This window comes from Macrotis lagotis, chromosome 8 (assembly GCF_037893015.1).
Source record: "Macrotis lagotis isolate mMagLag1 chromosome 8, bilby.v1.9.chrom.fasta, whole genome shotgun sequence".
NCBI lineage: Eukaryota > Metazoa > Chordata > Mammalia > Peramelemorphia > Peramelidae > Macrotis > Macrotis lagotis.
Window position 1 is genome coordinate 106,230,286 of NC_133665.1, and position 22,719 is coordinate 106,253,004.

The window sequence follows — 22,719 nt, forward strand, 5'->3', positions numbered from 1 at the left end:
AAGTTACTACCCGAGGTATTAGGGAGACATCTTAGAAGACATATATGATTAGAAAAGGAGGTGGAATATTCATATAGAGTAAGAGAAACAGCTATTTTAATTTTGGAAAACAATCTAGAATTATGTGGAAAAAGGTGACTGTTGAGCCCAAAATCCCACTACTAGATGTATACCCCAAGGAGTCAAAAAAAAAAAAGACTAAAAGGTCCCATATATACCAAAATATTAATAACATCAATTTTTGTTGTTTTATAGGAACAAAGATGTGGAAACAAAATAGATAGCCATCAGTTGGAGAATGGATATAGGCATATTGTGGCACGTGTATGTCATGGAATATTTACTGTACTAGAAAAAATGATAAATATGAAAAATTCAGAGAAGCACCAAAGATTTATATGAATTGATATCATGTGAATTAAGCAGAATCAGGAAAACAGAATTCACAATGACCATATGATGTAAATGGAAAGAACAAATAAAACAGTAAAAAGTGTTATTAGAATGACTAAGTTTGGACCAAAAGAAAAGATGAAAAGATACATCTCTTTTCTTTGCAGAGGTTGGGAACTAAGGATACATAACATTGAATGTACTCTGACTTGGCTGAGGCATGCATGGATTTATTTTAACAAATTTTTTTTTTGTCATACTTTGTTATAAAAAAAAATGGCTCTTCTAGGACAACCCTGGGACAAGGTCATCCATATTCAGATGAAGAAAAAACCCAAAACATCAAAAAAACAACAAACTACAGAATCTGACTGAACAACATGTTCACTTTTTAAAAATTTCTCATGTTTTTCCTTCCTATCCCATGAGTTTTTTCCTTTTCCCTGAGTCCTAATTCCTCATACAGAATATTACTAATATATAAACATGTTAAATACAAACGTACATGTTCAATGTTCATTAGACTGTTTGCCACTGAGGGGAAGGGGGTGGAAAAGGAGGGCAGAAGAAAAATTGTGTAATATAAAAATATGCAAATGAATGAATGTTGAAAAACTTTTATAACATGTAATTGGAAAAATATCAATCAACACAAAAAAGAATGACTGTAAAAAAGGTAAGAGGGTAATATTCAGAAATGAAGGCGATTTAAAAATAAAATATATTAAAACAAAAGGTTTTTTTTTTTTTAATTTTTTAAGGCAATGGGGTTAAGTGGCATGCCCAAGGCCACACGGCTAGGTAATTATTAAGTGTCTGAGGTTGGATTTGAACCCAGGTACTCCTGACTCCAAGGCCAGTGCTCTATCTACTGCACTACCTAGCCGCCCCAACAAAAGGTTTGTAAGGGATTACTTTTTTAAAAAGAGAGAGAGAGAGAGAGAGAGAGAGAGAGAGAGAGAGAGAGAGATTATATATAAACAGCTTGAGTACTGCTGTCCAGAAGAAGATATTAAAAGAACCAAAGGAAGAAACTTCATTTTGGATAGATTCTTCTTATAGGCATGGACAAAAATTTCACAGAATGAGAATATGAGGACATATTCTGTTGTATTCTACTGGAAGAATATCACACACTTGATTCAAGGAATGTTCTTAAAGTCTTTATCACAAGTGCCTTTCTTGACCCCTTTCATGACAAATCCTTGTAGTTCAGAGTTCATGCTTTGGTTTCTTTTTAGTACAATCATAATAGTAAGAAGGTTAAGTCTCTACACTCAAAGAAGGTTCACTCATAGGGGTTTGACTGGTTATTCAGCTTATAATTTCAAAGACTTTCTCAGATGGCTCCTTTCCCACTTTCCTGGGTCTTGAAGCCATTACATCCTAAGCAATAATTTTTACTTTGATATATCCATTATCTCATCAAGATGAGCATTCCCTCCACTGAGGCAACTCACCACTTCTACTTACCTTCTCTTCTGTTGGGATTCTTGTCATGGTTCTCCATAAGTCCTTCAAAAGTTGCCTACCCACCCACATGCTGGAAGACTTCCACAGGTGTTTTGAATATTCCATGGAGAACAACAAAGTACTTAAAAGTATCGACTTGCCATTCCTCCCTCTTGCTATGACCCACCCAACTCTTTTTACAATTACTCATGTCTATGATGGCATCTTTTATACTCATTGCTTCAACCTTTTCATAAGCATACTGTTTGTAGAGGGCTGGTAGAATGGAGGAAAAATGAAAGCATTTACCTTCCAGGCCACCTGCAAAGGAGCCAGCCCAAAACAATGAACAGGAGAACTCCAGTCACTGTTAACACAACCACAAACCAAGCTTCTGGAGCCCAGTAGTCCTCGATTCTAGTCACTAACAAGGCTGTGGGTGAAGAAATCTGAAAACAGAGATGGACATGCCCAGAAGGAATCAGACAAATCAGACAAGGCTTTGGGAAACTGGCAAGGTAAGAGAGGGGAGCCCAGGACAGAGATTCTCAAATGAGTTTGCCCCAAATTGGGGGAGGGGAGTCTTACCATCAGAGGTTTTGTGCTGGTGGCAGGCACAGTGGTCATCCAGGGAATCACATGAACAATGACAATGGCAGTGGCACTGAAGAGGGGAAGGGTAGGTCCTTTGTCAGTCACACGGACCAGGAGCTCATAAGTGTAAGGGTCCAGGAGCCCATCAGGCTGGAAGGAAAAGACTTTGTGGAATAGAATATTGTCCTTCATGTAGAACCTTCCATTGCTGTTTCCTACCAAGGAAAATCATAAAATGGGTCAAATTGATCATCTCCTTACCTCCTTTTTCTTTCATTTTCTTTTTTTTGCTTCCTTCCCCATTAGAATATAAGTTCCCATTCACAAAAGATGAATCTCTACCATGCCAATCTCTTGGAGCCTGACATCTGCCCACTATTTACCAAAGGGCAGCATTGTCCATTTCTTGCTGCATCGACTTCAGTTGTACTTTTCTCTTCCCCTCTACCCTTCTGCATCTTCTGTCACCTCCCCCAGTCCTAATATGTCTCTTTCTGGAGCAGAGGGGAAAGTTAAAATTTCTGAGGGATGGTCTACCTTCCCTCAGCACAAAAACACCCAATTGGTCTAAGGATCATGAGTTTGTGGGGGGGAACCCTCGACCAGGGTAATGTTTGCTATCCAGCAGCTCTGAGACTACGAACATGGAATTTGTATATGTAAGAATTAGGGGTTCACCCAAAGGCCAAACAATTAGAATAAAAATTCATAGGAACAATCTAAGGTGAGATCCCAATATTTTTCCACATCCTATTTGAACCCCAGTCCTGATTTGCCCTTAGCAGTCATCTCCCCATGGGCAGTATGGAGGCCCTTGACCTTCTCACTGCAAAAAGTATCATGTGTCTCAAGGTTCAAGTTCTCTTCTTGTGGTGTCCTCCTGTAGCTGAATTTGTTTTTTAAAGTTGATTTAAGGATGCCTTTCCTGCTTGCCCCAGTACTTTTCATGGAAGTTGCCCTAGGCATCAGAACAGTTCTTCTTTTATATTCCATGATCTCTAAAACCAACCCTCTCACCCCAGATCCAAAGGTTTACAGTCTTAGTTCGCCATCCCTGACCTCCAACAATGGTGAAAGAGAATCCTCCTGGAGCTTGCTCTGGCATATCCTTATCAGAGCAAGTCAACCTTGTCACTTCTGCATTGATGTTTGGGCCAGAAGAGATGGTGAGTTCTTGAAATGGGGGTTCACATTCTGGGGCATGGTCATTCACATTCTACAAGAAGATAGCAGGGGATTCAGGGTCCTTCTTTCTGACTCAGAGGGAAATGTTTCAGAGCATGAAAGCCTACATTCTAGACCCTTTTTGGAGATGACAGCCCACTTTCTCTAAGATAATGAAAAAGGAGCAAGAGGAGTGGTATTGCAAGGGGGGGGGTCTCCCAAGCCCAGAACTCAGAGGAAGACTCACCCCTCTGTGGGCATAAGAAGGGAAGAGATTATTTCTACTATTGAGCACATTAAGGACTACAAAAATGTATTTCTACTATTAAGCATCTTAAGGACCATAAAATAATTTCCTCACAATCATGCTGGAACACTGTGACTGTCAGCAAGAGGAAAGGACATCAGCTGAAGGGGAAGAATTGGAACAAGATCATAGATTTAGAGATGGAAGTGACCTTAAAGGCCAACTACAATAGCTCCTTTACTTTACAGTTAAGGAAACTGAAGCCCAGGTTGAGTAACTTGACAAAGGTAGACTAACACAGAGCTTGGCCAGAGGTTCATTTTACCTGAACCTCAACAGTGATGGTACAGGAACCTGACCGACGGTGTGTAGAATCCTGGTCCTGGTCTCGATCAGTCACAAAGATCACCAGCACATACGTTTTCCGTTTTTCATAGTCCAGTGATGTCAGAAGATGGAGATTGCCTAATAGAGAAGAGTTTGGCCACCTCAACTTCCCAAACCCTGACTCTAAGCACAATTCCAACTTGCCTCCCAGGCCCTCTGTCTCAGAGGCATCATTATATGATGGTGAAAACATCCTATTCACAATCTTGGGTTCAACCTCTAGCTTCAACACTTACTAGCTGTATGACTAGAGGCAAATCCCTCAACCTTTCTGAGCCTCAGTTCTTACATTGCAAAATAGAGATAATGAATGAAAGCATTCATTAAGGACTTTCACAAAGCCTGGGATAATCATTCTGAAATTTCCTGCCTCTTAACGTTCTTATGAGGAGTGTGCTTTGCAACTCAAAGTACTGGGGAATTAGGAATTTGTTTTCCCTCTTTCCTCATCATATATGTGATAGGAATGAGGGGAATAAATGTCATCTGGAGGACCAGTGATGATGAGGGAAACTACGAAATGCCCCAAAGGGGCTCTTAACCTTGTTTGTGTTTGGACACCTTTGGCAAAGTAAAGCCCATGGGCCCCTTTCTCAAAATAATGATTTTCAATGCATGATATAAAATACAGAGATTACAAGGGAAACTGATTACATGGAAATGCAGCTTACAAAGTAAAATAAAATAAAAACAAAAAGCATGTTCATGGTGCCCAGGTTAAGAATTTACAATTGAAAGGAAAACAGGCTAGTTTTCTTAAACTTGTGGTGGATGGTGGGTACCATTGCAAGGGTCAATATAGAAGTCGGATGATGAAATGTGGTATTCAATGCTGTTGGGTGGATAGTCACGATCTGAGCCAAGTACAGTGCCAATTAGTTTGCCATGAGGAGCATCTTCTCTGACCAGGAATGTGTGAGCAGGACAGATTGGAGAATACTCATTCACTGGTGTCACTGTCACCAGCACTGGCACATGACCTGCGTTGGAGGTTGGGGGTGGGGGAGGAAGAGGAAGGAAGCTTAATTCAAATCATTTCCTGCAATTTCCCACTGTGTGTAGCAGCACTTAGATGCCATACTGAAGACTGGAATGACAGCCTCACCCTCAGGAAATCTAAATTGAGGAGACCAGGCACCTGCTTTGGGGTAGACTCCATTCTGATGGAAGAAACTTTGTTCCTTGGGGAACAGCTGTTATGAGGGGGAGATAGGATCCCTATCCTCCAGGAACTAAGGGTTGAGGAAGGGGAAAAATCTTGTCCTTTGGGAATCACAAATCTGTCCCCATCCTTGGGGAAGTCATGTTCTAAGGGGCTAGGTGAGATCTTCCTTAAAGGAAGAAATGCAAACCAAATGGGATGTTACCTAATTATAGGTCATAACAAGGTAAATTGAGGTGCCTGATAAACAAATCTAGGACTCTGAGGTAGAATATGGAGAAAGAGATGGTACTGGGTCCTGATAACTCTTGGGTAAACAACTCCGGGAAATAATGGGACTACCCTGGAAAAGAGGAAAGTTAAATTTGCCCAAGCCCACAAGGACTCACTGGTTTGGGGCGGGTAGCCACTATCAGTCACCAGGATTGTGGTCCTGTACTGAACATCGGGTGCAGATGAGTCATAGTCTAGTGTTTTGTTCACCTGCCCAGGAGAGAAGAGAATCTCAGGCACTGAATAGGTCAACAGCAGGTTTGATGCCACCCCAAATTCAGGAAATACTTATATGTTCCAGGGGGGATTCTTCTGGTTGAAAAAGGCTGAGAGGGGTGGCTAGGTTGCGCAGTGGATAGAGCACCAACTCTGGAGTCAGGAGTACCTGAGTTGAAATCTGGCCTCAGACACTTAATAATTACCTAGCTGTGTGGCCTTGGGCAAACCACTTAATCCCCATTGCCTTGCGGAAAAAAAAAAAAAAAGGCTGAGAGTTTCTCACATAGCAACACTCAGGAGAAGCATCTATCCTCAAAGCCCCTCACTGTAGATCCTTTGCCCTTTGGCATTCCCTTAAAAATTGTCACCCCCATACTGAGGAAGGCAATATCAAATTATTAACACCTCTCATGGGACATTAAAGCTTACAAAGCACTTTACATGTCATAACTCATTTGATTCTCACAACTACTTATTGAAGTAGGTGCTATTATTATCCTCATTTTACAAATGAGGAAACAGAGGCTGAGAGAATTTAAATGACTTGAACTAGGAAAGGTCTGAGGGAGGATGTGAACTCAGGTCTATTTGCATTCATATTTGTCTAACTGTGTCTCCGACCTGCTATCATATCTCCTAAGACCCAGACCAATGAAGGATTCTCTCTACTGAAATACTAATATTACTCACAGCACATAGAGAACAGAACTTTGAAAATAAATTTACAACAAACATTTATCTCTCTAAATTGTGTGATCTTAGTGAAATGGCTATCTGGGCTTCATTTTCCTCATTCATTCATTCCACAAAGTAATTAAGAACACCCTGCAAGGTTCTGGGGGAAGACACAGAGTTTAGAGAAGACCCAGTCTATCCTCTAAGGATCATACATCACAAATAACTCAACACCTAATAATGCAGAATAAGGACATTACAGAAATTTAGTGAGACAGATAATTTCTCTCTTTTTCTGTCCATGTACATAAAGATCAAATGAGATAATGGATATAGGAATGTTTAGGAAAATTTACCCACTCTCCCCCCTCCCTGCAAGTTGTAGGTCCCAGCCTTGATGGAAATCCTAGTCCTTGGACACAGTTCTCAGGTCCAGGCCTGTCTATTTTAGAAATGGATTCCCAGGGTTGGCATGGCTTTTGGTGGTGTCCAGAGAATCCCTGAGTCTGGCACCTGAAGAACTGGACCCTGCAGGTGGAAACTGTGATATGACTTGGTCTCATTGTGGTGCCAGAGCTGATAATGAAAGGTGCTGACACTGGAGTCTGGGTCAGAGCAGGTCAGAGTCATCAGGATGCTTCCCACAGGAATGGTCTCTGGAACTTGGGTGCTATTGGAAAGATGTGGAGAGTGGTGTTAAGAACCAAAATGAGAATTGTTCAGGGATAAGATTGCATTGATACATTGGAAAGCTTTGGATTGGTTGTGTGACCAGAGATAAATTGCTTCACCTCTCAGGTTCTTGGTGTTCTTATAATGAGGGGTGGAGAAGGATGAGTTAGATGGGATGATTGCAAAACCCCTTCCAACTCTAGCATTCTGTATTTGTTTGGTAAGGATTTCAAAGGCTAAGGAAAAGGACCATCAGGAAACTTACAGGAACAAAACTCCCAACTCCATTCTACTCTAAAAGGCTCTAAACTCCAATCCTGGGCAGGAGTCCCTTTTAAGGGGTCATAAAGCAAACACCTTGAAGAATGAGAGACCTCTGCTCTGAGCCTATCTGATTCTCTGCCTATTATTGAAGATACCAGCTCTTCCTCTCAGAGGACAACATTCAGACAACATTCCTGCATGTTTCCTTTTAATCCTTTTTTCTTCATTTCACAATTTACACAATTTTCCTGATCTCATCCATTTCCTCAAGGGCTTTTCTGTTCTCTCGGCAAACTTGACTCTGCTTCAGAGATTTTTCTCTTTCTCACTTCTAATCACTTTCCTACTATGCTCTCCCAATTCCCTTTCCTATCAATAAATTAATCAAAAAGCCTACTATGTGTACTAGCACCCATCTCCCTCTTTCCCTTCTCTTCCCTGGCTAATGATTAGATAGATAGATATATAGATAGATAGATAGACAGATAGATACATAGATACATAGATGGATGGATAGATATAGACAGACAGACAGACAATAAATATAAATGCTAGAAAACACAGTATTTATATTGGAAAGAATATACAAATTCAGAAATCCATACAAGGAAAAGTCATTGGAAATACAAATAAAAAAAATCTGTCATTTCTAGCCTTGAAGACTAAAATATTCTATCTAAAATTCTCCCAGGTCTAACCTGTCCTGGCCATCCATATTACTCCTAGACTAGGAATGATGACTCTGGATTCCATGGACTGAGTTCCTTGGTTTATTCTATAATCATAAGCTTGAGAGCCATCTCTACTGGTCCTGTTTCAAATTTGGCCCTTGGACCTAAACAGCTCTAAAGGAGAAAATGAGGTTGGTGCTTTTGCACAAGCCCTCTCTCACTTAAATCCAATTCGCTTGCAAGTCATGGCATCACTTCCCTGATGTCATGGTCCTTTGAGAAAAAGAACAAAAACACAAACAAACCCAGGCTCACTTTCAGTCAGGAAGTTGTTTGAAGGTTGTATGGATCTTAATTAACAGAAGTAAAATTTGAACATAGGCTTCCTGACTCCAAATGCAACATGTTTTCTATTAAACCACAGTGTTTCTTTGACTTTCCTACATTAAAAGATTAAATAAATACCAAAAGGGGCATTAGAATGATTTCTATTCATCATAAAAGCAGAATGCCACACAACAAACAAATAGGCTACCCCTCTGCCAGACTTACAAAATGCACTCATTCTTTTCATGCTGGTCTCTCAAGAGAGGGAGCAGCAACTAACTCTGCTTCACAGATTTTTCTGAATTCTCAGTCTCATGCTGTCTTGGGGACCAGGCTAAGTGGGCTCTGGGCAGTGGGGGTTTCATGAGAGAGGGTCCATCCAGAAAGACAAGAGTGTGACTACTGACAACTTACACTAGCAAAGCAGGGGTACAGCGAGGGGCCCAGGTATTGGTAGACCGAACATTGATGGTGACACTGATCTGGTCACTAATAGAGGGCTGAAATGGGTCATACGCTTTCACTTGTAACTTGGTCACTGCAGCCCCAGGGTTCCGCTCCAGATCCAAAGGAGTTGTGATCTGTATCAATCCATGCACTGTACAAGCAGGTGGGTAAGAGTGAATCTCTGATGCAGCCCACAGTACCCATCCCCAACCCATCTCCCCTGCCCCATCCCCAAACTTCCCCACACTCACAAAAGCTCACCAGAACTGATGGAGTACAAGCTGCAAGGAATAGGCTCTGTGATCTCATACCGAACCCGGCTGCCATTGGCCTGGACTTGGCCAACCATTCCACCAGCCACTAGGTCTTCAGAGATATTGAAGGTCTGGAATTGAATACTACAGGCCCCACAAATCTTAGAACTTTCCCATTTCTAGACCTTTTCCCTAGCATTATCCTCCCTCCATCTGAGCAAAGGAATCAGATGAGGAAGAGAGAGGTGGCTATGATTGAGAAGTCCCTTGAGCCCCAGCCTAGAACTGAACACTTTATACATTCAGAATCACAGATCCCAAAATCTCAGAGTCTGAAGGAACTGCAGAGGTCCCCTCTACAACATTCAATTCAATACCCACTGAGAGATAGCAGTATAGTGGATAGAGTAATAAGTGCTTTTGAATTCATTCATTCATATGTACCTAAATATTAATCAAGGAGAACGAGAAGTGTATAAAGGGGAGTCCAGGTAGAATGCTATGAGAAATTGGAGAAGGGAGAAGTCACTTTTACCCGGAGCTTCAAAGAAACTTCCTGAGGTAGTCTGAATGGAAGTTTAAAAGTTTGAAAAGAAGAGACAGATTTAACATAGGGAATTGGGGGGAAGGGGATTTATTCTAAGCATTCTGGGACAATATAAGCAAAGATACTTATTTATATAACTTACAATATTCAATATATGACTTATCTTACTTTACAGTATGGATGAAATTATGCAAGTATTATGATTCCCATTGAACAGAGCAGGAGACAGAGGTTTGGAGAAATAGAGACTTACCTTCCTGGGTTTCAGTTTTCTCATCTGTAAAATGGGGGTGTTGGAAGAGATGACCCTTAAAGTTCCTCTCATCTCTAAACCTGGGAATCTGTGTGAACCTGTAACTGATCCCCAAGGTCACACAAACCAGCCCTTCTTGCCTTACCTCTCTGTACTACCTTAGAGAGAGGAGAGAGTAAGGATGGAGGACCCAGAGTGGTCCAAATTGGACTGGAAGAAAAAGAATAGGAGGAGAGAGGTCTAGACCAATAAGTTGGAGTTAGATTAAATGGATTGGAATGTCAGGATCATGACATGCTTTATCCAGCAAGCAAGAGATTTCCCAGGCAGCAGTAGGAAAGATGTATCACAGAGGGGATAGACTGGAAACCAAGAGACACTTTTCCCAGATTCCCCTAAAGATCTCACTATCATCTGGGTCATTCAACTTTTGGATGGTTCTAATTGTTAAATTTAGAGTTACATGAAATTCAGTAAATATTATTGGAACGAAATGGAATATCAGACTCTTTTTTCTTAACAAGACCATTAAATATACTATATATATATTTAGCTGTATATTATGTACAAAACCTTCTTCCTGCCTCTTTGGAACTTTGGTAGAAGAAATCATAAGATTATAGCATAAACCTTGACTGAACTTCCAAGGTTATTTATGTTATTTATGGATGGGCCTAGGAAGGTTAAAAGGTAACATGGGGAACAAGTTTCAAGAGGAGGATTTATTCCATTGTACCATATTGTTTCCCTCACTCCCATGCCTTCAAAACCCCAGACTAGACTAGGGCCTTCTAAGAGAAAATATGAATAAGGACAGTCTCAAGGCAGGATACCAAAGAGGGACCGTTCCTGAAGTTGAAGCTGGGGCTACATTCCTCTGTCTTATACAGGATACGGATTCAGCCCTAGACCCGAGAATAGGATTCCCTACCCGAAGGAGATTTTATTGGAAGGATTGGGTAGAACCTCCACTGTCAGGATGCCCTGGCAGCTGTTGCCTTGTCCATCAGTCACCAGTATCTTCAGTTGGAAGTGCTATGGGTGAGACCCAGGAGAAAACCAAAATGAAGAGTGAAGAGCTGAGGCCCTTTTATCCTAAATCAAAACCCTTCCATAAAAACTTCATTTGTTCATTCATTCACTCATTTATTCACTCATTCAATAAAACTCTGCAGGCCTGGGGAATATACAAAGATAAAACTTGGTTTCTGTACTTCTAGAGTTTAGACTGTTAATAAGGTTTATTGAACTGACAAATTCCTCTCTTGAAATTCAACTACCCTAGATAGGGTTGACCCATTAAGCTGTTGGTTATTCATTCTAAAGAAGTGGGAGATGGGAGGGGAAGAGAAATAGGAATCCTAGGTTTAAAGGTTGGTTCATTTCTTTATTACCTGTGGGAATGATCTCTGAATCTCCTCAGTAAAATAAGATTAATGTTACTGGTCCTACCCATCTCATATTAGACAATATTATAAGTTGCAAAGTGCTACAGAAATGTTGGCTTACTAGTGTTTCACCTTAGTGTGCATTGGTTTAGTCATAGGATTATAGATTTAGAACTAGGAGGGAACTAAGAAACCTTTGAGTACAACTCTCTCACAATTAGAGATGGGGAAACTGAGGCACAGAGGCACTAAGTGACTTGCCTAGGGTCCCACATAAGTATTCAAGGTGGGATTCTTTCACTTATTCTAACTGCTAGGCCATGCTTGCCTGCCTATTAATTAGCTGTTTTTCCATATAGTGGTTAAACATTCAGACCTTGGGGAAATTTGAATTTTAATGAGGGGAGGAGTGAGAAGAATATCCTTTGAAATCTGAGGGTGTTGACTTTTCCCCTTTTCCAATATAAGTACCTCCACATTATCATACTCTTCTGTTCCAATTACTGTCACTCTGGTCCTTGTTACCACCAGACTGGATTATCACTTGCATCTTTACAAGTTTTTTTGCTTATATGCTCTCCTCACTCCACCCTACTCTGCCTCCCATACTAATAAACCAATCTTTATTCCACTCCCAAGAATCATCTTCCTTATGAATAGAACTGATCAGTTCAGGCTTCTGCTCAATAATCTTCACTGGCTCCCCACTGCCTCCAAAACTCCAAGGCCTTTCACAGTCCAAACTCAACTCAAATCCTATCTCCTTCTGGAAGCTCTCCCTAATCCTCATGGTTGGGAATCACTTTCTTCCTGGGACCTCCCATTAATTACTATTGTGCCTCCCTGATGCTCTCTTCATATAGGAATCTTCTCTGTGCTTGCATACATCATTGCTCTATTAGATGGGGAGTTCATGAGGGTGAGGGATATATATATCTCTCAACCGCCCTTCTTCCCCGGGGCTCAACATAGTATTCTCATAATATTTTCCGTGGATCACCCTCTAAGGTGATTTTGCTTCTAAGCAGTAAACAGGTACTGGACATACACATTGACTCTCCCATTAGAGTACAAGGCCCTCCTTCTGGAGAGCAAGGACAGTTTTTGTATTTTTGCCTTTCTATCCCAGCTTTCTGCAAAGAGCCAGTTATATTAGTAAGTGCTCAATAAATCCTTCTTGGTTGATTGGTTGTATACAAGAGATGCTTAATACAAATTGGCTGAATTAATGAACAGATCATTTGGGCAGTAGGCAGAGCTACTGCCTTTTCTCTATTCATCTTACCCACTACTCCCTCTCTTTTTCAGTCTAAAAGTTTTCTCAGCCTTCACCCTACACTTTCCACTATTCCTAACACTTTCCAGGGCTTCCATAAAGCTACTTCAGTTGTTCATTTCTTTCCACCCTTCCACTGCCCCCCCCCCCCAGGTAGATGACTCTCACCTTGTAGGCACTTCCAATGAGGCCCTCCCTGGGGGTTAGCACCTGTCCCAGCTCATTGATAGAGAAGGGTTTGGTGTCCTGAGGATTTGTGATTGCCATCTGCAAGGGAGAGAGGCTGGAGTGGGCAACCAAGGACCCAGATTGGGTCTCTTCTCTTCTAAGCCCTCCACAAACCAATTTCACTGTGATAAGGGAAAGAGGGCCAGGTTGGAATCAGAGGATCTAAAGCTGAATCTGAAACTTTATTAGCCAGGTGACCTGTAGTACCTTACTGAACTTCAATATCTTCATCTGTAAATTGAGGAAATCCTATAGCTACCTAGCTACCTGTCTCTTCTGCTATTTCCCTTTATATAGCCTCTCACTATTCTAGAGCATGTCTCATGCCTTATTATTTCCTAATATTTAATATTCTATATTATTCTAATATTCTATAACTAATCGATAACTAACATATTATATATTTTATATATGATATATATATGACATAATATGTTAACATAATGTATATAATATAATATATAGCATATACTATAACAATTATATAATTTATATTTTATTTTATATAACATAATTTATCTATGGTATTATATAATATTATTTGCTGTTGCTTAATCATTTCAGTTATGTCTGACTCTTTGTGATCCCATTTAGGGTTTTCTTGGCAGAGATACTAGAGTGGTTTATTATTTTCTTCCCCAGTTCATTTGACGGATAAAGAATCTGAGGCAAACAGGGTTTGTGATTGCCCAAGGTTCCATGCTAGTAAGTCTGAGGCCAGATTTGAACTGATGCCAGGTCTGATTCCCAGGCCTGGCATTCTGTTCACTGTGCCACCTAGCTGCCATAATATTTTATATATTAACAATAATAAAAGTAGCTAAGCTCTAGATAGAGCTTTGCCAAATACTTTGCTTTTATTATCTCACTAGAGCTTCATAACCTGGTAAAGCAGCTGTTACTAGTATTCCTATTTTACATATAAGGAAACGAAACTCAGAGAGACTAGATGATTTGTTCAGTGTCTGAGGCTGGATTTGAACTCAGGTTTTCTGCCTCCAAGCCAAGCATTCTCTCCATCAGGCTAGACCATATCAATGGTCCATTCTTCTGCCTAGAATATTCTATAATTCTCTGCCTGGGGGTTAAAGAAGGATAATCCCTGCCCATTCCTTTTCCCCTTGGTCCCCAAGCTCTAGGCTCCCACACCCTGGCCCCCAGGCTCACCTTGATACCAGTCAGACCTCTACGGAGCAGCACCACATAGATCAAGGACTGGGGTTCCACAGTCTCCAGAACCTGTACCTTGTCCCCAACTGCCCCAGGCAAGAAAATAACAGTATTTAAAGGATAGAAAGGACCTTAGAAATGATCTAGACTAATTTCCTCATTTTGCAGATGACACTCAGAAAGATTACAAGAGTAGTGGATTCAAACCCAGATCCCCTGCTTTCTTTCATTCTAGCCCACTGCCTCTTTGCTCTAGGTCGCTGTTGGAGAAGACTCTTCCTCTCACTTCCATCCTCCCAGGTGCCAGAAAAAGGATTATATAAAAGGCATAGGAGGAGTTAGCACTTGCACCCTTCCCTATGTGCTCTAGGTCATGGGCATGGTGCCAGAAGGTATAGAGTATGTCCACTTTGATCCAAATCACTGTGCCATGGACACTGGAGTCAGTTGAAGCAAAGCTCCCAAAAGCCACTGTATCTACCCCCTCCTTACCTGGACCATTAAAGTGGTTCAGACAGATGGGGTGACCATGGACCTCATGAACATCAACTGACAGGGGTAAATTCCAAGTGTCTTTTATACATGTAAGCTTCAGATTGAGTTGATAGTGGTTCACCTGCCGGGCATCCAGCCTGGCTGCACTGCTTAAGGTCACCTAGGGGAAGCATGCAGTGGTTTAGTAGATAGATAGCTAAACCCAAAGTCAGGAAGTACAAATCTCACTTCGGATACTTAGTAGCTTTGTGATCCTGGACTGCCTCAGTATTCTCATTTATATAATGTGGATAATTATAAATGCCTATCTCCCAGGGGCAGCTAGATGGCTCAGTAGAGAGTAGATAAGGTATAGGACCTGGAGTCAGGAAGACTCATCTTCCTAAGTTCAAATGCAGCCTCAGACATTTACTCACTGTTTAACCAATCCTAATTGCCTTAGTTTCTTCATCTGTCAAATGAGCTGGAAAAGGAAATTACAAAACCATTCTAGTATCTCTGCAAAGAAAACCTCAAATGGGGTCACAAATAGTCAGACACCACTAAAAAAATCCCAAACATCTCCCATGGTTATTGTGAAGATAAAATGAAATAATATGTTTAAATTGTTTTACAAAAGCTCATTTTAATACTGTCACTAGAGTGTGGCTGTAACTCAGAGAGCACTGCAATTGGACTCAGTCTCCAGTATTTACTAGCTATGTAAATTCAAAAATGAACAACTAAATTTAGCACCTAATTAACAGGAAGAGTTAGTTTAAATAGGAAACTTCAAGATATACCTTGCTATTAACAAACTTGTTAATTATTAGCGTAAAGAATTCTTTTCTCTCCTTAATTTTGACCAAGAAGCAGTAGTGCAGTGATTTGTGTTTTTGTAACATCGTAATTGATGATTTGGGATGTATTTTAATATTAAAACAAACATGATGAGGTTTTAAAAACCAGAATATGGCATGATTTCTTCCTAACCCTTCTGTAGTCTTTTTCATCTCATGTCCTGGAAATTCCATTGCTCTTCTCTCCCTCTCTTTCTCCCTCTGCTCCTCTGGCCCTCACTCAGGGTTCTGAAGGCTGTCTTGTCCAACCTTCTTCAATCCTTCCCATATAAGGATTCTTGGATGAGTGGTATGGTGGGAGGGATAGATTCTGAATCAAATGGCTGCAAAAACAGAAGACAACCTTTTTTTTTTTAAATTAGAAATATCCTGCCCAGATCATGTCCTTCATCCATTTTCAAACCTCAATCTATTCCTAGGAAATCAGATCCCAGCAGGAGCAGGTAGGGGCAACTACTCAGGATTTTGGAAGTAGACCAAAGAAATTTGAAGTGGCTACACCCCTTGGATCCCAGTCCTAAGGGTGTCCTCTAAGAGTCAGTGGTTAGGGGAACAGGTAGAAGCTGGCATGTATGATCTCTTTAGACCCTTTAATACATATATATATATATATATATATATATATATATATATATATATATATATATGAAGAAGAAGGTTGGACTAGACCAATTTTCTTGTTTGTCAGCCATTTTTCTGTTGTGTCTGACTCTTCATGACTTCTTTATTGGCAAAGATTTTGGAATGGTCAGCCCTTAGACTATGACCAGGGTAGATTTATACTAGAAATGCAAGACTGGCTCAATATTAAGAAAACTATAAGCATAATTGATTGTATCAGTAATAAAAACAACAAAAATCACTTTATTTCAATGGATGCAGGAAAAGCTTTTGACAAAATATAGCCCATTCCTATTTTTTTTAAAAAAAAAAACCCACTAGAAAGCACAGGAATGATTGGAGCTTTTTTTTTAGTTTTTTAGGTTTTTGCTAGGCAATGGGGTTAAGTGGCTTGTCCAAGGCCACACAGCTAGGTAATTATTAAGTGTCTGAGGCTAAATCTGAACTCAGGTACTCCTGACTTCAGAGGCGGTGCTCTATCCACTGCGCCACCTAGCCACCCCCTGGAGCTTTTCTTAAAATGATATTATTGTTTAATCATGTCCAACTCTTCCTGATCCCATTTGGAGTTTTCTTGGCAAAGTTACTGGAATGATTTACTATTTCTTTCTCTAGCTCATTTGATAGAGGAGGAAACAAATGAGGTTAAGTAACTAATCCAAAGTCACATATCTACTAAGTTTCTGTAGCCAGATTTGAACTCAGGAAGATGAGTATTCTTGACCCCAGGCCTCCACTGTGCCACTTAGCTACCAATCTAAATGAATTTTTTAAAGGTCCCTTTTATCTCTTAGTTCTAGGAATCCTGAAAATGTCCAGAGGTCTCAGATTTCATCATCAACTTGCTCTGGGAAGTCTCTCTCTCTCTCTCTCTCTCTCTCTCTCTCTCTCTCTCTCTCTCTCTCTCTCTCTCTCGGGACTATGTCTGATTCATAGCATCAAGAAATTTAGACCAGGAAGGACCTGCAAGCATTGCCTAGAGTAGGCCCCCATGAATATTTATTGAATTCAGCTAGAGCTCATCTAATCCAATTCTCTGCTTTCACACAGATGGGAAATAAATCAAAATCTCCAAAGTCCTTTCCAGGTTCTAAGATATTTATCTCCCCTACTCCAAACAGAATCAAGTATCCTTAAGTAATAGTTGATAGAATGCTTGTTGGACACCAGCTCGGGTTCTCTTAGATTTCCTTAAGAACCCTAACCCTCGCCCCTCTTACCTTTGCCAGATATTGGGTGTAATATCCAGATAAGCTGGGTTGGTTAAAGAAGGAGCTGGGGGGAATCACGCTGCTGAGCTCCAGGGTGGGTGGGCAGGAGCAGTTGAAAGAGAATGTGTGGATGACCGAGCCAGGTTCCTGTGTCTCAGGGAGACTCACAGTCCAGGGTAGCCTCTGCAAGCCTGTACCCAAACCACAGCTCAGTGCTCTGGATTCCTTGTGCCCTTTGTGCCCCAAGGGCAGCCTAGAACCATCTTAGGAACCCAGGCAGTTGAACTGGAGTCAAGAGGACCTGGGGGCAAATCCTGGCTTGGCCACTTATTACCTGTGAAACCTTGAGAAAAATCACTTATTACCTCTGAGCCTCAGTTTTTCATATCTGAGAGTTAAGAGTAGATAACCTCTAATCCCCATTCCAATTTTACATCCCCTGATTCTCTCACCTGCATCTCAGATCATAATAAAAGCAGTTTATTCCTGGCCCTAATGCAAAGGAACTGATTGACATTGAATAGATCATGTGATTTTCAAAGTTTTGGTTTTCTTTGTAGGAGAATAGAGTCAAAGAGACTTCAGTGATTGGCTTTCCCAAACTCTTCATTTTAAAGTTTGGGAAACTAAGTCCCAGAAGGGGGGAAAAGTGATAAATGTAATAGCAAGAATTTATATAGCAATTTAAGGTTATAAATAATAATAGCTGACATCTCTTTTGTAAGATTTTATGCTCCACATTTTCCTACCTGACTTTCTTCCCTCCCCCCTTTCCCAAGACAAACATTAACTTATTTAATCCTTATAGATACCTTGGGAAGTAGATCCTATATATTATCATTCCCATTTTATAGATGAAGAAATTAAGAGATTAAGTTACTTCCCCTGAGTCACACAGCCAGTGAGTGTCCAAGGCTGGATTTAAACTCAGGTCTTTGTGACTCCCAAGTTCAGTTACTCTATCTAGCTGCCTCCAAGTACTATACATATATTATCTCATTTGATCTTCACACCAACCCTGTGAGATATAGAGTCTGATACATAGTAAACACTTAATTCTTATTGACTGAGATATATACTTCTATCCCCATTTTATAGATGAGAAAACTGAGTCAAAGAGAGATGAAGTGACTTGACTAGGATCACACAAACTAAGCAGGATTCCAGCTTAGGTTTTTCTGATCACAAATCCAGCACAATCCTCTGAGTCACCAAGTTGCCAGATTTATATTTTTAACAAAAAAGTTAATTGATCTGACCACAGTTATTTATACCTGTAGGAAGCCATAAAACACATATTCAAACCCAGCTCTCCTAGGTCCAAATACAGAACTCTTCTCAGTACTTCATATAATTCCAGAGTGGGGAGTGGAAGGTGGAAATCTCTGTTGAGTAATAGGGGACCTTTGGAAAAATTTAGAAGGTAAGACTAAAGGTAATTACATTGGGGAGGTCTGGAGGTTCAAGGGGACCCAGAGTTTGATGCTAAAGATCAGCCTGGGCTTCATTCTCTTTGCCCCCTGGACTCATTCCCGCCCTAGGAGCCTCCCCAAGAGGATAACTTACCTCTCAGATCCTGGGTTGTTATTGAAAGAAGGTCACCATATAAACTATCACAATCCCCTAATTTGAGTAAACTGGAGGCACCTTAAGAAAAAAGGACAGGTTCTGACTGGGGTTGGAAAGGAATGGAAGATGATCATACCTCAGGACCATTCCTTTACCTTTATTCTTCCCACCCCCAACTACTGCATACCCCAAATTTCCAGGGCACAAATGAGCCCTGCCACGTAGAGCCACTTCATATTGAAGGCCAACAACTGAGAAGGTGACTAGCGCTCCCTCATCTGAAGCCTCTGTCTGTTAACTGGTGTTTGTCGTACCCACAAGGTTGCCAGGATGCATTGCCTGGGAGCTAGGGGTAGGTAGGACTCCTAGCGTTGCCCAGATCTTAGGACACCACCCTCCACTGCCCCACCCAGCTTTGGGTTTAGAAAAATCCCTGTCCATGATCCCCAGGTATCAGGTACTTGTCACCTCATTCCCTACTTTGTGAACATTCTATCTCCTGGTGTTCAGAAGGGCATGTATGAGTATGTCCATGTCATAGATGGGGCAACTGAGGCTCTGGTAAAGCAGATGAGCTATTCAAGGTAACCCAGCTCTTTAGTGAAAGAGTTAGGAAGAGAAAAATCACTTGTATGTCCCACTGGCCCCTCAAATTCAACCTGTTCTTCCTTTTGACTTCACTTTCTGTTCATTGAAGCATCATTCATTTCCCTTCCTTCACTTATCTGGCACCTGAGGACTATCTTTGACTTTTCTCACTCATTTCTCCTAAAAAATGAAAAACCCAAGTCCTGTTTATTCCCCCTTTGCCAAAATTTCTCCTTTGTCCCTATGGAGAGCATGACAAGAGGAGCTTGGTTGAGATTAACAAGGTTAAAGGATGTAACTTATGTCCTAGTATTGAAGATACTTTCTATAGGACAGGGACTCTTAACCTGGAACCCATGGACCAAGAAATCCATGGATAAATTTTGAGGGGGTTCATAAACTTGAAAAAAATTTATCTTTATTTCACTATAAATAAATAAATAATATAAAATAATATAAATAAAAAAATAAATGAAATTTATTTTTCCTTCAATTATTTTATTTTATTAAGTGTTGTTTTATTTTTTTCCAATTTACATGCAAAGATAGTTTTCAACATTCATCTTTTTGTAGGATTTTGAGTTCCAGATTTTTCTCCCTCTCTTCCTTCCCTTCCCATTCTCCATGGTAGCAAATAATCTGATATAGGTAATTCATGACTAATCACGTTTAACAGAGCTCCAATTAGTCATGTTGTGAAAGAAGAATCAAAACTAAAGGGCAAAAAAACATGAGAAAGAAAAAAACAAGTTTTAAAAAGTGAAAATAGTATGCTTTGGTCTGCATTCAGATTCTACAATTTTTTTCCTCTGGATGTGGATGGCATTCTCCATCAAAAGTCTTTTAGAATTGTCCTTGATCACTTAATTGCTGAGAACAAAGTTCATCATAGTTAATCATCGTACAATATTACTCTTAGTATATACAATGTTCTGGTTCTGTTCTCTTCACTCAGCATCGGTTCATGTAAGTCTTTCCAGGGTTGTCTGAAGTCCTCCAGCTCATGATTTCTTGCAGAACAATAATATTGCATTACATTCATATACCACAATTTGGGCATCCCCTCAATTTACAATTTTTTGCCATTACAAAAAGAGCTTCTATAAATATTTTTGTACATGTGAGTCTTTCCCCCTTTTTTATGATCTTTTTGGGATACAGACCTAGTAAATAGCATTGCTGGATCGAAATGGTTGAATCCGTTCACAACTCTACCAACAGTATATTAGTGTCCTAATTTTCCCATATCCCTTCCAATATTGATCATTTTCCTTTTTTTGTCATTTTAATCAATCTAATAGTTATGAGGTGCTACTCAAGAGTTATTTTAATTTGCATTTAATTTAATTTTAATTTGCATTTCCCTAATCAGTTTTAGAACCTTTTTTAATTTCTTTAATTTCTTCATTTGAAAGCTGCCTATTCATATCCTTTGACAATTTATCAATTGGGAAATGACATATGTTCTTATAAATTTGACTCAGTTCTCTATATTTGTTAGATATGAATCCTCTTTAAGAAATATTAGCTATGTAAATTGTTTCCTAGCTTACTGCATTTCTTTTTTTTCTTTTTTCTTTTTGGCAAGGCAATGGGATTAAGTGACTTACCCAAAGTCTCACAGCTGGGTAATTATTAAGTGTCTGAGGTCGGATTTGAAGTCAGGTCCTCCTGACTCCAGTGTAATCAAAATAATTCATTTTGCATTTTATAATATTCTCTATCTCAGTTTGGTCATAAACTCCTCCCCTCTCCATAGATTAGACAGATAAATTATTTGTTGCTCTCCTAATTGACTTATGGTATCACTCTTTATGTCTAAATCATGTACCCATTTCAACCTTATCTTGTTATAGGATGTGAGATGTTGTTCTATGTCTAGGTTCAGCCATACTATTTTCTAGTTTTCCCAGCAATTTTTGTCAAATAGTGAGTTCTTATTGCAGAAGTTGGAAGTCTTCAGGTTTGTCAAACAGTAGTTTACTATATTCATTTATATTCTTTTGTATTTAATCTATTCCATTGATCCATCCATCTATTTCTTAGCTATTGCCAAATAGTTTAGATGACTGCTGCTTTATAATATAGTTTTAGATCAGTTAAGCCACCTTCCTTTGCATTTTTTCACTAATTCCCTTGATATTCTTGACCTTTTATTTCTCCAGATGAATTTTGCTACTAATTTTTCCTAGCTTTATAAAATAATTTTAGGTACTTTGATTGGTATGCTTGTGAATAAGTAATTTACTTTATTTTTTGAAAAGCACTGAGACATTTTGTTATTTTTTCCATTTCTAAATTCTCTTCCTCCTCTACTCCCTCTCCTACTCAATAAGCAGACAAGAAAAACAAAGCTTGTTACAAATATTTATAGCCTGAAAAATATTTATGTAGTGACCATCTTCTCCCCACCCCATCCTACCCTCCTCAAAAAAGAAAGAGAAAAAATATGCTTCAAACTGAGTTCATTAATTCTCTCCTTGGAGGCAAATATCATGTTTCATCATGAGTCCTTTGTAACTTGGTCATTATGTTGTCAGAGTCAATATGGTTATTATTATGTTGATTGTTCTCCTGGTTCTGCTCATTTCATTTTCATCAGTTCATATAAATCTTCCCAGGTTTTTCTGAAATCATCTCTTTCATTGTTTTTTTACAACACAAGTGTACTATCATAGAGGTATATGTGCATATTGTATGTATGAATATATATATGTAAATATGCCCACACCAAAACTTGTTCAGTTATTCTTCAATTTATGGACATACCCTCACTTTTGGCACCACAAGTAGATCTTCTATAAATAATTTTTAATATATGAATCTTTTATTTCATCTCCTAGCGGAACAGATGTGTTAGTGGTATTGCTGGGTATTCATTTGGGCAGAATTCCAAAGTATTCTCTAGAATGGTGAACTAGTTCCAGCACATATCACTTTCCATTTTTATTACCTTAACCAAACTTATGGCTATGAGGTGGTACCTCAAAACTGTCTTAATTTAGTTTTCTTTAATTATTAGTGATCTAGGACATTTTTCCATTTGGTTATTGATAGCTTTGATATCTTCCTCTGAAAACTGCCTGTTCATATCCTTTGATCATTTATGAATTGGGGAACATTTCTTATTTTTATAAATTTGACTCAGTTCCCTCTATAGTTTAGAAATGAAATCTGTCAGAGAAACTTGCTGCAAAGATTGTTTTCCTGTTTCCTGTTTTTTTTCTAATTTTAGCTGCATTAGTTTTGTTTGTGAAAAAAAACTTTTTAAAATTTTATATAATTAAAACTATCTGTTTTACCTCCCAAGAACTCATCTCTTGCTTGTTAATA

At 39.6% G+C, this 22,719-nt stretch overlaps 2 protein-coding genes across 5 annotated transcripts in view; one reads left to right on the forward strand and one right to left on the reverse strand.

Annotated features, from left to right (window-relative positions):
- The window catches only part of CDHR4 (cadherin related family member 4), a 40,948-nt gene extending 21,892 nt beyond the window's left edge, over nucleotides 1-19,056 (reverse strand). Inside the window, 16 exon segments of the mRNA XM_074197980.1 lie at nucleotides 2,155-2,294; nucleotides 2,434-2,654; nucleotides 3,499-3,655; nucleotides 4,176-4,315; nucleotides 5,020-5,217; nucleotides 5,789-5,882; nucleotides 7,080-7,236; nucleotides 8,915-9,098; nucleotides 9,209-9,345; nucleotides 10,933-11,036; nucleotides 12,834-12,932; nucleotides 14,061-14,149; nucleotides 14,556-14,718; nucleotides 17,239-17,420; nucleotides 18,796-18,876; nucleotides 18,986-19,056. Of these exon segments, the coding sequence (XP_074054081.1) occupies nucleotides 2,155-2,294; nucleotides 2,434-2,654; nucleotides 3,499-3,655; nucleotides 4,176-4,315; nucleotides 5,020-5,217; nucleotides 5,789-5,882; nucleotides 7,080-7,236; nucleotides 8,915-9,098; nucleotides 9,209-9,345; nucleotides 10,933-11,036; nucleotides 12,834-12,932; nucleotides 14,061-14,149; nucleotides 14,556-14,718; nucleotides 17,239-17,420; nucleotides 18,796-18,876; nucleotides 18,986-19,034 (2,195 nt within the window). The 5' untranslated portion in view covers nucleotides 19,035-19,056.
- The window catches only part of INKA1 (inka box actin regulator 1), a 63,713-nt gene that overhangs the window by 23,986 nt on the left and 17,008 nt on the right, over nucleotides 1-22,719 (forward strand). For 2 of the 4 annotated variants that reach the window (XM_074197977.1, XM_074197978.1), the window contains exons 2-3: nucleotides 2,162-2,363; nucleotides 3,462-3,605. The gene's annotated coding sequence lies outside the window, so the exon portion shown is untranslated. Of the gene's footprint in view, nucleotides 1-2,161; nucleotides 2,364-3,461; nucleotides 3,606-7,463; nucleotides 7,889-22,719 lie in introns of those variants that run through there. The other 2 variants (XR_012470921.1, XM_074197979.1) reach the window with 2 other exon arrangements.